Source organism: Tigriopus californicus, chromosome 5 (assembly GCF_007210705.1).
Source record: "Tigriopus californicus strain San Diego chromosome 5, Tcal_SD_v2.1, whole genome shotgun sequence".
NCBI lineage: Eukaryota > Metazoa > Arthropoda > Copepoda > Harpacticoida > Harpacticidae > Tigriopus > Tigriopus californicus.
Window position 1 is genome coordinate 15,527,221 of NC_081444.1, and position 14,044 is coordinate 15,541,264.

General features: G+C 43.3%; 2 protein-coding genes across 2 annotated transcripts in view; one reads left to right on the forward strand and one right to left on the reverse strand.

Annotated features, from left to right (window-relative positions):
- LOC131880721 (fibroblast growth factor receptor-like 1) overlaps nucleotides 1–10,946 on the reverse strand; it is a 20,928-nt gene extending 9,982 nt beyond the window's left edge. Inside the window, exons 1-2 of the mRNA XM_059227408.1 lie at nucleotides 10,158–10,946; nucleotides 7,562–7,638 (exon numbers count right to left, since the gene is read on the reverse strand). Coding sequence (XP_059083391.1) covers nucleotides 7,562–7,638; nucleotides 10,158–10,165 — 85 coding nt within the window. The 5' untranslated portion in view covers nucleotides 10,166–10,946. The remainder of the gene's footprint in view (nucleotides 1–7,561; nucleotides 7,639–10,157) is intronic.
- An 896-nt stretch (nucleotides 10,947–11,842) lies between these two features.
- LOC131880985 (pro-resilin-like) lies at nucleotides 11,843–12,604 on the forward strand. Its single transcript, XM_059227726.1, has one exon. The coding sequence runs from the start codon at nucleotides 12,105–12,107 to the stop codon at nucleotides 12,483–12,485; it is 381 nt and encodes a 126-aa protein (XP_059083709.1). The 5' UTR covers nucleotides 11,843–12,104; the 3' UTR covers nucleotides 12,486–12,604.
- Nucleotides 12,605–14,044: the final 1,440 nt, after the last annotated feature.

Here is a 14,044-nt window from a genome sequence, read left to right on the forward strand (position 1 = left end):
TCGCTTGGGAAGAGGAACGTGAAACTTTCTCATGNTCAGTGGGAACATCCTCATAAAATTTGTCAAGACAAGGGTTCTGAGGGCGGGACTACGACAGGCAATTCCATGTCCCAATGGGATCATCTGTTTTTGACATTTGTTCAATGTCTCTTTTGTTACCCTTCTTCCTTTCTCTCTCTCTTTCTCTCTCTCTCTCTCTCCCTCTCCATCTCTCTCTTATCTGGCTCCATCTATTTATTTCGGGAAAGAGAGCAGGGACCCGCCCAAGCGAAAGAAACGTAAACGAATGGAACCATCTGAACTGACTCTCCAAAGGGCCAAGGGTCACCCAACCAACATCAGACGCGAGCATTAAATCAAAAGGTTCATTTTGGTGTCCTTCAAATCGCCAATACTTAATCACTAGCTTTCAGGTGCCAAATCTAGTGTGGCAAGCAGAAAGAAAATGCTTAGTGCTCATACACGAGCTCTACTACTCAATCGGCTAATGGCAAACGCCGTTCTTTTACTCAACTGAAGATGTAGCGTGGATCTCTCGAGGATGTTGCCTTAGGACGATCTTCAGGACCAAGAGGGAAAAAGTTTCGACCTTTGGCTGTTATCTTAGCAAACAGTTCATAACCAAGTCCACGCGGGGGTTAAGTAGCCGTAGAATTGGAACATGTCCTCTTCTCTCTTGCTTTGGATGTATCTCTCCAGAGTCTCTCCGGTCTTTCAGCACTTTAGTCGTTCCTTTTCTTTTGTCTATAGTGGGCTCAATCAACTCATTGATTGCCACGAGGGGATCAAAGACGGGATTAACGATGTGCCTGTGCGGATTGGCATTCCATGGAGGGATCAAAATGTGCGGATCCTGAGACAAAAGAATCGATTTCTTCTACCAGCCGTCCGATCTGTCTAATTTTCCAAGAGAGCTCCAAGCCAGTATCCAAGAAACTTTTAAAATCTCATTTTCCAAAGAGAAGCTCCGGAGAGCGAAAAAGGTAGATTGAGCTTTCATTAAAGAGCCCAACTTGGCCGCCCATATTATTCCGTAGATCCCCGGGAAAAAAAGGAGAGTGCGAAAGAACTTAAAGAGGACCATTTAGCATTTCCCCCCCCACCGTCACTTGGACAAGTTCATCCCGTATGAAAGGACCACTCGCACCGTAGGAAGAGAGATGCTCCTTTGAAGGGCCTCGTCGTCAGGGGTTTTCTTTGGTCGGAGATGCGTTTCCATGGTGCGAGTAGTCGGGCGAGAAAAAGGAACGGTCCTTTTTTATTTCCCTTCTAAATCCCGGGGGGAATCCCTCCATCCCCCTTATTCCAAGTTCTACGGAATCCAGATGTTCCCAATGATCATCCCAACTTGTTGTTGAGCCCCTCGCGATCTCGTTAATGAGAATTCGCTCGATTATGTGTCAGATTGGTATTGCCCAATGGGACAATGACCAAGATTGGAAGGCCTCATCGTAGTTTTTGATATCTGAGCTCGATGTCCCTACTGCCTTAATCTCCCGAGATGAAGCCAAACTAGTTCTTGAATGAGATCACGTCGTCCATTCATACATGAATCCAGTCATAAGCTCAAGTCAGAAATGCAAGATCCTACGCTAGGAATCGTTGTTTCGATCTTCGGTTCTTGAAACCAAGATCTTTTGAAATATTACATTTCCACAGCATTTCATTTGTTGTCAAATTGGTTAACCTCCCAGTTCATTCACATTCTCGAGAACGCGTCCTTTTTTTCGGCAGGAAAAATGGCAAGCGTATTTCACATTTCAGAAAGTTCTGATGAAGTTGTCGTCGTCGTCGTCGTCGTTGTTCTCGTCCTCCTGAAATGGCATCTGTGGAAGTGCATTTCTTGCATTAACCGGCAAACCAGTTCTCCCTTAAGTGAGTACGAGCTCACTTTCAAGTCGGCTTGAATTAAACAAGGCACTTCAAGAGAAGCGTTTAATTTCAATTTATCCTCATTTTGAATTGCATTCAGGTCGGAAACTGGCTTAAACTCGGGGAATGAGCCACCATCCATTTGAGCAATATTTCGGAGTAGCAATCAGAAAATAACGAGGACAAGGACTAAGGATAGACGGTATCCTTATTTTCAGACCATATCACATCATCAATGAGTCTTTGAGAGCGTTGAGGGATGGCGAAGTGGCGAGACATCCGTAGCCATCAAAGTTCGGTTCATGTGAATGTAAATGCAAATGATTTGCATCACATCCATCCCAGATAGACTCCATTCCGCGTTCAAAGGACACAAATAGAGACCCAGATTGGACTAGAAACTGAATAACTAACTCGACTGCATTTTCCATTACCCAAGTTTTACTGCCACTCATACGCTGGCAAAGCCAAATCCTGGGAGAGAAATTCAAGCTGATTAGGGATTCTGGAATCGCTCTGGGAAGAAATGACTCATTTCTCTCGGGATGCCAAAAGGAAACTTTATTGGCGAGTACGAGCCTCAATTCGCTCAGACAAAGATTTCAACCCCGTCACCCTTCCAGAGAGAAATAGTTTTTGAGATTAAAGCGGAGAGGTAGATAATGGGATCGAATTTGTGCGCTCTCTTAATCCGCTTGGCAAACAGTGCCATTAAATCTCGGCATGAGCTGTGGAAGGAACGAGAACGGTATGTGAAATCATTAGAATGTGCTGTGCTCGGAATGGATTAAGAGCCAATCAACGGGATCCAATTGTCTAACAAGCAATGACATGTATTGCTCTGGACCGAGCAGTTCATCGCACTGTCCTAAACAATCTAGTAGGTAGAACTGTAATATAGGACTTGATCAGATTCAAGTTCCGGCGTGGAAAGTGGCAAAGTGGTTTTTTACCAAGTGAATACGCCATGGGCGAAGAAGGCTGAAAACGAGCCTAATCCATCAACGCGACCTGTCAATGAGGCCTTCAAGCAATAACTTTTCCGTCAAGGTTACTCCGAGAATATGAATGAGAGCCTTTGAGTAAAGACATCATTATAATCACACGGGAATGTAAAGTAGGCGGTAGACCGTAAATACTGGAGAGAAGGTACATACACGTATACGAGAAAGTCTCTCTCGCCAAGTCTGGATGTGTACATACACAACACGGATCCAAAACATTGTTGTGCCAATAAATATGCAAATGCAATGGATTCATAGAGCTTAGGAAAGCCTTCCCCGAATAGTTCCATGAGGAGAGAATGATCGTGCATGGCCTATGGTTCGGATCCTTTACCAACATCAATGTCATTTGGGGAATTGGAACAACATTGGCCACCTCGCCAGCCACCAAGCCGATGTCTCGTGCTCAGCTCTGGCAGACCCTTTATATATTTATGTGCCACATATGGCAACCCTGTCTAAATTTATATTCATGTCTTGGCTCCAGTTCATCCGAAGTTGTGTACACACGTGCAGTCAGGAATATCTCCATGGGCCAATAAAAATGCCCCTCTTTCCACCACGCGAAAAAAACTTGGGACCAACTTGGACCGTGACCATATGGGGTTGGTATAAAAATGGGCCATCCCCACATTATGAGGCTTATCATGGGGCCTTAAAGCACATTTATCGTGCTAATGAAAGTAGAATAAAACATCTGGAGCCACGATGAGGGAACGCAACATTAGCCCTCTTCGTGGAGAGAGACGGAGGACATGGAACACGGGGAAAACATTTATTTACCGAGGGAAGTGAATTAAGGCCTGATTGAGGGAAAGCACTTTCCAGCTCCTGTCTGCTTGAGGTTTGTTCGACACATTCACACTTAGAAGACGAGATTGGGTGACCTCATTCAGAGCTGAAAGTGTGTGTGTAACTCAAGAAACCTTTTGATCACTCTCCACTTCCCCTTTGTTGAACTGAACCCACTCGAGACTCTCAAAAAACGCATGTTCCTCGGTTCCACACAAATGGCAAAGAAAAATCTCTGGTCCATTTCAATTTCAAGAGGGTGAACAAGAAGAGGATCCTCTGCCTTCTTCTTTCTTTCTCTTTTGTCCTTTAAACTCTTCCATCCATCCCAAGGACAAGGACCAGCACCAAAGAGAAGGGAAAACCCTTTGATCCCATCAGAATATTGGTTTTATTCCACTCCATTGAGAGCAACTCTACCTTGTTGTCGATATGTTGGATATATCACACGTCCCAAAAATCACGAGCAGATTTGTTTGGGGTCTGTGCGGGTAAGCTTTACTATACGTCAAACAAAGCTGTCGACTGGAACTAAAACCTTTGAACGAGAAATTTTAGGTTTGTCGATCAACGTGGACAAGTCCTGGCTTTGTTTGTTTGGTGCTTTGTGGAACAATAACGTAGACAGGTTGTCAATAGCACCAAAAAGGATTTCTATTTCTCCAACTACAATGGCGACACCTTAATGGACTACAACGGAACACTATTAGCCCCTCTTCCTTCAACCACGCCAAACGTGTTCAAATTGAAACAGCCCTCGATTTCTGGGGTGACCTCGTTTCTACGGTCTCGCCGTTTTCAAAGTTAAGCCCATAAGCATAAAATATGGGCACAGAATATGTGGAAAGATCAGTCGGAGATCCAAGAGTTGAAAATGAGCCATATTGCATGCACCAAGGCCTTGAGGCCATAAAAAATGCCCACAAAGACGTTATGGTTTTCAATCTTAAAGTGGCTTGGTGCTCAAATTTCCATTGGAATTCCCATTTGGGAACTTTCTTGGACCATCATCGCCCTAGAATATCATCCTGTGTGGTAGGGCACTTTATTGGTTGGACCAATCGGGATGATAAAAGTGGGGGAGGCCCATTTGAATACGCCTTGGAATGAGAACCTTGAAGACTGATACACAACGGACGCATTGTATGAGCCTGCATAAAGCACCAAGCCATTCCAAATGACTTTTCTGCACTGACACAAGCGGAAATGGGGTTTTTCTCGACTCCGGCGTGGCAGCGATTAAGATCATGCGAGGCTTGGCTCGTGGACAGGATTCACTCTCTTGGTCACCCTGACTCGTTCTGTCAACACAAAAGAATCTCCATATAAATGTCTGCGAGAGCTGTGAACCGATGGACACTGGTGACTTACAGTCCCGAATCCATGACATGGAATGGAGGATGCCATCAATCAGATGGCCATCTTTGATTCTGCGTGGCCTTCACCCATCCTGAAGTGTTCTTGGAACAGGGTGGCGCAAAAGATTTATTGCGCAAGTAATGGCGAGTCCTTCGAAAATAAGTGGCGGCACTTTGCCATTGTTCTGCACACTGTGTGAATGAAGCACAACCAAGTGCAAAAGAGGAAAAGAGACAAAAGAAAATGGATCCAATGAAGAACCAGGACAAGGATAACTTTCTAAGGAAGATGAATCGCCTGCCATTTCTGGCCTCGGGATCCCTGCCGGCTTTCGCATCCTTCACTCGTTCAAGAAGGCGGTAGCTAACCAACCAACCATCCAGACCATTATTCCTTCCCCGAGAGAGACCCGACCTTCACTCATTAGCTTAGCTTCCTAGAATTGGCAAATGCTATTGCCAGAAGACTTGCCAATAGGCTTTTTAAGCTCCCAACAAAGGACATCCAGTTCATTTTCACTTGAAGTCTTTCGAAGCCTTGTAATGGCGTTGTATTTATGTACTTATTGTAAGGAATGCGAACGCCAAGGCTCGTTTCAAAATGAAAATAATCGTTGACTTTTATCGGGAATTTGTAGCCTAAAACATTTTGAATCTTCAATGATGGATATCAAAGATTCCTTGCAATTGCAAAGCAAATGGTGAAATTTGGCCATTAAAACCAGTTGTGATGATGCCTTGAAACAAATTCGAGTAGCTGAGCATCATCATGTGTTTTCCTCGTTCACTTAGAATCTAAAGATTGTTTGACACTATGATCCGAAGAGTGCTGCTAAAACATTGGTGATGGCTGTCAAAACAAAGTGTTGATTCATGGCCTCAAAGTCCTCCAAATGGATCTCTAGTGGTCACTTGCTTTAGCATCCTCACTGCATCATGCTCTTTTACCCTCTCAAGTCATAGAATTATGATCTCTGTCAAAGTGTGACCAAATTAATGGGGCAAAGACGCTACGCGACAGATTTGTGGACCTGGCAATGAAGTAAGATCGAAATGTTGGAAATGAACAGTCCGGTGATATCAAGAGTCCTTGAACCGAAGTACGTTAGAAACAAGAAGTTTTACTGTCCATTGACATGACTTTCGCAGACCCTTCCCAGTAACTCTCTCTCTCTCTCTCTTTCTTTCTATAACAAAGTGTGTTTGGTAAGTAGTTCAGGAACTTCCTGTGGAAGTTTAGATCCTACCCAAGTTCTACAGGGGTGCCACTGGAAATCGAAAATAAACTTTCCAATTAAAAGAATGAGACTTTTGTCTTTGCAATCTCTCAAGCCCGGACAGCTTTAAGGCACGCCCAACGGCAATTAGCTTTGAATCTCCGCAAACACCTCAACTAAGAGATGGGCCATTGTCACGAGGACCTAAAGTTTCCAATCTTCCAGGAGCCCTGGATTGATCCCTTCATGGAGTGGGTTAGAAGAAAAGTTACTCCAAAGACCCCAAAGGATCAAACTTGTCATCAAGCACTTAGCCAAAGGGAACAAGGACTTGGAACTGATGGCGAGGATTGATTTCAGTTCTCTGTCCATGGACAGCTATATTTCACACATCTAGAAATGTGCTCTGATTCCGGCCAAGGTTGGTGATGATGGTGTTCAAACCCCTCGGATTCCTTCGCCAACTTTCCTCGTCTCGGTCCTAGAACGTGTTCCCAAGGGACTTTGGCCAATTTCAAGGGAGATTCTCCGTAGAAGAAAAGGGAAAAGAGGGAACGTCCTCCTTACGAGTAGTTCATTCTATCGTTTGCTCTGAGTGGAAAACACGTACCTCCAACGAATGAACCAACCAATGAAGAAGCTATCTACTATGGACAGCGGAAGGAATGAGGGTGGCCGCCTTCATCTTGAAAAGCTCAGCATCTTTTCACATGGGCATCAAGAAGTTTGTTCCTTAATTAAGTTTTCAGGGACATTTTCGAGGCACTTGGGACTTCATGATCTCAAAGGATTCGCCTGACTTGGACCACTCGGATAACTAGATCTTCAAGGAGATGTGCCACTTGCTGTAAGAGTCCTACCATGCCTGGTTTTTTGTTGGTCTACCAAAAAACTCCTTCGTCCAGAAAATCGTGCCCACGAGTTCTGTCTAGGTGTCTACGTCGCGGTAGATAGATGTGGCATTTTCAGTAACCAGTAATAGTAATGAGCCAGTAACCCAAGTTGAAAGCATGTGCAGTACATTTGTTTGGGCACAACTGCGGACAAGAACTAGTTCCATGGTTTCCAAAGGGAAAAGCGAACGACAGCTAGCACTAATTAAAGTTGCACGTCCAACAAGAAATCTCATTCCACTCCAATTTCTACTTGGACCAGAAAGTGGAACAAAAACCAGAGCCTCAATCACATCCAACCTCAATCTGACGAGACCGAAAAAGAGGCGCTTCGTGACTCATATCCAAACATGTTTCAGTTCGCTCCACATTGCATTGGACAGATAAAAGCACGGACGATCCGAAAAGATAAACATCAAACTTACCTCGAATGTCAGTGGAAGATCCAAGGTTCCCGAATAAAAGGACCAAAATCACTTGGATCCACATCACGTAGGTTCGTCTGGAATAAGAAGACAGAGTTGGACCTTCATTATGCATTATTCAATAGAGCATCCATCTCCTAACAGGGTTTTATCACTTTCTGCATACTTCATTTTCCACACAGAGCGAGCCTTGAATGAGGGTGTTAAGTGACATTGCTACACGGGGTCACGATTTTTCTCCCCAAATCATTGGGCGTGCAAGTCAGCTCGAGGATAGTTTTCTGCCATTGGAAAAAGTGTCAGAAATCCCTGAAGAAAAATGTTTATGACATCTTGACACGGGGTGACACATCATGCAAGTGTGAGATGGGTGCAGAAACCGGCGAGAACAAGTGAGAGAGAGAGAGAGAGCAGACCATGAAGGAAAGAATCCTGCGGTGCTTCTCTTCTTCATTTGCATATTTGTTGAGCCTCATTACACGGTATAGAGATTCCCGACCAAATATTTCAAACGACAATTACTGTACGCCTTATCATGTGGTTTCGGGTCGAACAAAGTGCACAACACGCCAACTATGAAGTAGTTTTCAAATACTATTGAGGACATCTCTGATATTGATGAAAACTAGCAATTTGCACCTCAAATTGTTGCAGAATATCTGGTTGGGTGTATATCATTTGCGGACACACAAGACGTCAAGGCTGATGAGGTGGCCAGAGCGAGATGTGAGATTGAGGATTCTGCATGTGTCATGTTATTTTAAAGAGGATTTCCCTCAATCTCTGCTGAAGTATCCTCCTCGTTGTGCTTGTCTACTGTGTACGAATGTAGAGATTCAAGCAGATGCGATTTGGCCAGAGGAGTTGCAATTACTATTTGCGATTGCGTTTTTCGGCAAGCGAATAATAACTTGTTTGTCGAATGAGGCTGCTCATCTTATCTCTCATTCTAAAACAAAACAAAAAATGAAACTCGACTCTCCAGATTTTGATTAGCATTCCCATTTGTCATTTTTTACTGAGGGCACGACTAAATTGGATTGCCTGGAATGGAACGCTCATGTCCTTGAGACACGGCAACGGAAAATACGGTTATTTCCTGGGCTTTGACGAAGACGAAACGCCTCAGGGCGATCCCTCAATTTTACGGTTCCATTCCCCCTCCCTCGGGGAAGTTTTCTCAAATACGATTCACATTCAAAGGAGGATGTTGAGCTTCTAATCTCTCTCTTTCTTCATATTAGTCACTTCCAAAGTCTCGGATCATTCTCCATTCGAACGCAATAGGAATTCATGAACTTGTCTCCTTCGGTTCCATCAAGTTGGTTGAAGGGGCAAATCTTCCGAGAATCAACCCAACGTTCTACAAAACCCCTTTCATGACTTTGGTGCTCCAAAAATATCCGTGGACTCCTCGTTGTAGCCATCACTACTCGGAGATGTTCTTTTTAGTGGATGGATATTTCCAGACACCCTTGATAAGTCTCGATCCCAGTCCCACCCCTTAGTTCCCCCCAAAGGGCAGACAGGGTGAAAATGTAAAATAAAGATCAAGGGATAATACGAGAGGGGAGACTTCAAGCTTGGTCCAATTTGGAAACGTCTATCTTTGGCATAATTTATTTACTCGTTTCATGAATCTCCTTGCTCTGCAACAGTCACTAGGAGTCAGGTGGAATATTTATGAGAATGTCACTCCGCTCCACTCGAACTTTTGGACACAGATCAGAATAATTCAAGGAAAAATGCAAAACAACTGGTATTGCCATCATTTGCCTTGGGTCGTGCTAATTGAACTTGCAGAACTAGGTTGCGCCTGATCTTGATTACTTATACTCGTAAGTACGTCGAATTACACTTTATCCATGCACACCACGCACATTCGTCGGTGGGCAAGGAACCTCGGAGGAAACACTCTGTTCGCAATTGAGCATTTACTTAATGATTTTCTTGCCTTCGTTCCCTGTCATCTGGGGATTTATCTGATAGAGAACGGATTCCATGATCCAGGTCAGGACGATCTTGCTCGCTCCCAATCCCACCCAAGGACGGGAATGAATCGAATTGCAACCAGAGTTAGCGTAAATGTCCGGTTAAGCCGCGGGATTGCCAACATGGGAACACTTATTCCGTGTTCCACTTCTATTGCAATCAGAGCTCGTGAAGGTACACAATGGCAATTGAAATGATGCCTCTTTGTTCCTCTGGGCAGGCAGAGCGGGAACTAGGTCAATTGAATGTGAACCTCTCGAAACCAGAAGGATGAGCCTCATCTGTGGTAGTGGATGGGTGGACTGGACATTGGTCCAAGTGCATTTATTTCACTCAAGTCCAAAACATGGTCTCCAAATTGGATTGCATTGCACGAAGGGGTCGCGGTTCAGACTTGATGCTCGAAAGGAGGGACTTGGATTTGCCAAGCTTGTATATTCATGTGTCCTCCACATATGACAAGGAAACGATTAGCCATGATAAACGAGAAAACTTCTGAGGCATAAGCCGACAAGTTTATTCAAAAAACTCGAAAGGAACACCTCAGTGGGTGCCAAAAGAAATGCACCAGATATAAGAAGCAAGCCAGGGTGTATTTTCTTACCTTTTCATACCTGGCACACACACACGAGTAGTTATTTTTAGGCCTTGACACACGCAAACAACCTCATTGGTTGAAAGATAGAGATTTGATCCGATGACCCAAGCGACCCTTTTGCATTGCCACGCCTTTAACGGATCAGATCAAATCGTTAATTTGATCCAGGCTTAGAATTTGATATCATGTGAAGTCTTGGATTATGCCAATATGAAAGTAGAGAGAGTTTCTCCTGATTTGGAACACTTTTTCTCCTTTTTCTCACCTAAGAGAAAAAAGAGCTCTTCGGAGCCCCCGCTGAAAGTAACCCACAATGATGGGCACTCACTCAAGAATTGTGGGATTGGGCACAGCGGATCGTGTTCCAAGTGGAAATTGGCATTTGTCCCAATTTGAGATCAAACTTCGGACCACGAATTACCCCGAACGGAGAGAAAGCGAGAGAAGAGGAGAATGGTTCCACACGCCTTTCTGAGGTCATTTATCAGCACGTAAAAGGAAATTCCACCTCCGTTCGCTCCACTAGAAATTGATGAGAGGTCCACAGGAACTCCTAGCACCATCAATAAAACCCACTTTTTATGTGTCCACCAATCCCTGGAAACCACCACAAACTCAAACGTCACCCACAACGATATTTTTTCCTGGGTTTACCAAAAAACGTCTTCTCTATGAGCCCACTCCTTGACCGTATCACCCCCGTTCACTCACTGGCGACTTTCCGATGATTTTACCTCAGCCCAATGCCATCTCAAGCGGGATAATTCGAAGCCATTCTTGGTTCGAGGATGGGGCTACTACAAATGCTCGACGTCACTCTTGTTATTGTGACGTGGGCGTGCTTGCCAAGGTTCGTGTTGTCCCTTGAGTGGGCGCGCACGTAGAAACAACAACGAAACTCATCTTTTCCAACGGCAATCTACTCGATAGATCACCGCCAGCTTCAAATTATTCAAAAAAGAAAAAGAAAGGCTGGTGTCACAGAATGAACTTTTTTTAACTCGTAATGGGGCACAGAGGCTGGAAAATCGAACCTCAGAATCAGCCATATTCGAAACTATGAGATCGATATCAGCGAAGCCATTCTCGAAAAACTGCTTGGAATTAATGTCCAATGTCACAAAAGTAAGACATTTTACATACTCTATAATACACCCTAAAAAGATGTTTTAATTTTTAAAAACTGCTCTGCACATATCTAAAATTAACTTAGTCATGCATTAAGTTTAAGGAAATTCAGACAAGAGACAATTTCTAAATTGAGCAATAGAGGAAAGGCATTTTTCAACGATATTGGAAAAAAAACACTGACCTGGCACTCCCTACATCTTGATTCTCATGATATCTCAAAGGTGATTTGAGAAATAAAGTTAGTTCAATAGACTAGGTCGCCTACTTCAATCACAGTAAGAAAATCATAATCTTTAACAAGCACCCCAACATCCAACTGTCAAAGGCTTCGATATTTCACTAAAATTAGCTAAATTGTGTAAATAAGTACCATTTCATTTTCTACTATATATAAAAGATTCCTATTTCATAAAATACGAAAGATCGGTTCAGCAACTCGTTGATAGCTGAAATATTATCAAGGGGCAGGAACCTTACGGTCACACTGTAGTTGAGTGCAAAAATTCAGTACGACTACTGTATCTAAATTCATCTTTTGCAATGTGCTCGAACTCAATCATTGAAAGTTCAGATTAATCTGTCTTCGCAATAACGTGAACTGCAAAGCTGTTTGGGGCGACAATTTTACGAGGCAAAAGCGACAAATCCCGTGAGAAGTTTGCTGAAGTTCAATTGGTACAATTTGGTGGCTCCGGACTTGATCTCATTTCAAGACAGGTATAAATATCTACAATCTTATTGACACCAGCATCAGTTTACCTGCATCCACCAAATAACCAACATCGCCACTGTTATTGTTAAAAAACATCCTCCTCCTTCACCATGAACTCAATGACTATCTTGGCTTGTATCAGTGCGGCCATCTTGGTCAACTTGAGTTCCGCTCAACATCCTGGAGCTGGTGCCCCCCATCATGGTGGAGTGAAGGGCCATCACGATGGTCCAGCCCATTACAACTATGCCTATGCTGTTCAAGATGACTACTCGGGATCCAATTTCGGACAGAGCGAACAACGCGATGGTTACTCAACCAGCGGCCAATACCACGTGGCCTTGCCCGACGGCCGCATCCAAACCGTGACCTACACCGTGGCTGATCAATACTCTGGCTACGTGGCTGATGTTTCCTACTCGGGTCAAGCCAAGTATGGGCCTTCGCATGGACCCTCTCATGGACATGCTCATTCCGCTAGCACTGTATAAGTCATGCATATTTAGTGGATGCCACTTACGATTATTTATGCCCTTATTTTTGGATTTACCAATTTTTACCCATGATCGCCATACTAATTTGAGATTGAATTGAACATAAAAATCAACCCACTTTATGGGATCCATTTCTAATAAATGGGAGGCCCCGCAAAGAGACGTGGCATAGTGGTTAGCATGAAAGAGGTCTCCCGTTTGATTCTTTTCGAAACTTTGAGGCGCTAGCCACACTCACGGATGAACCAATCTGGCTATGACACTGCCAAGCGGAACTATCTACGGACATTGATGGGATTGCTAGCTTCGTTGGTCGAGCTAGGTAAAATCCGCCGACCTTGGAACTGCAACTACAAAATATTATCCTAAAATGAGTGACAGGGTAGCAACAAGGAAGTTCTGTCATTTGACCGGAAAGATTGAACGCCTTTGCTGGGGAAAACGCTACCAGTAACAGGTAACTTCGTTTTAGATTAAAGTTTTTCCCATGACTTGCACCTAAAATGGTTCGAAGATATGCCTTGTTTCGTACCCTGGAAAAGTCAGAGGGATATCTTTTACTCTACCATATGATTCGAATTGTGAAAATTAATTGTACACTTAATCTTGTAGACTTATACATTGTAAATCTAATGGCATTCGTTGGGTGCACCATATAGGTCAAATATAGTTGGGGACAAGCGTGCTTTAAAATTACTAGGGACCAGAAAAATAAGTTCCGAAAACGTAAAAATAAGATACAAATAGTTAGAAACAGTGTTTTATTTGCTTGGTTATTTATACATTATGGTGGTTTTTATTCAAAAATTTTTTGAGTGTTGGTGTTCACGAAATATAGTCTTGCCTTTACATCAACGTAAAATTGAAATTTAATTTAGATGTAGGCACATAGATAAGAATAACTTCGAGGTGAAAATCATATTTTGAAACATCTTGAAATCATTGTGGTGGACAAAGCAGATGAGTGGTCTCTAAAAATGATACCATCATTGTGTGAGAATCTAAGGCAATTGGAGACAAAAACTTTCCTTATAGTTCTTAGAAAAAGTAAAATACACCTTAAGTTACCTATGAATGATAAATATGAATGCCTACCAATACATAAAAAATGATCAAAAGAAAGACGAGATGAATTTAAGTGTTTTTTGGACAGGGTGGAAAGAAATTAAGGACCACTCTTTGTGCCCACTGAAAATCCTCCCCCTTCCCTCAAAGAATTGCACTCATCAAGGGTTCAAAGACAGATACCAAATGGCTCACCCACTTGCCAGTCTTTACCAGGCCCTTAGTTTTGGTTCTGACATCAATACTATGCTAACTTGAATTTTCGAACATTGATTTGGCGGCAAATGTCTAATGGAGAAGTAGAGGTCTTAGTTTGTCATCTTCAAGGTCTTGATCTGTCCATTGTGATAATATATAGGCCCCCTCATGTTCAGTAAGCTCGTTCTTGTCAGCTCTCAAATTCATAGGAAATGAGTTGGACCAGTCAGTTTGCTCAAAGGTTTTCTTTGTAGGGGACTTCAATTTTCCGGCTAGCGTTGTAGAGTGGGAGG

Coding starts and splice junctions, on each gene's coding strand:
- LOC131880985 (XM_059227726.1), top strand. CDS start 12,105: ATGAACTCAATGACTATCTTGGCTTGTATCAGTGCGGCCATCTTGGTC.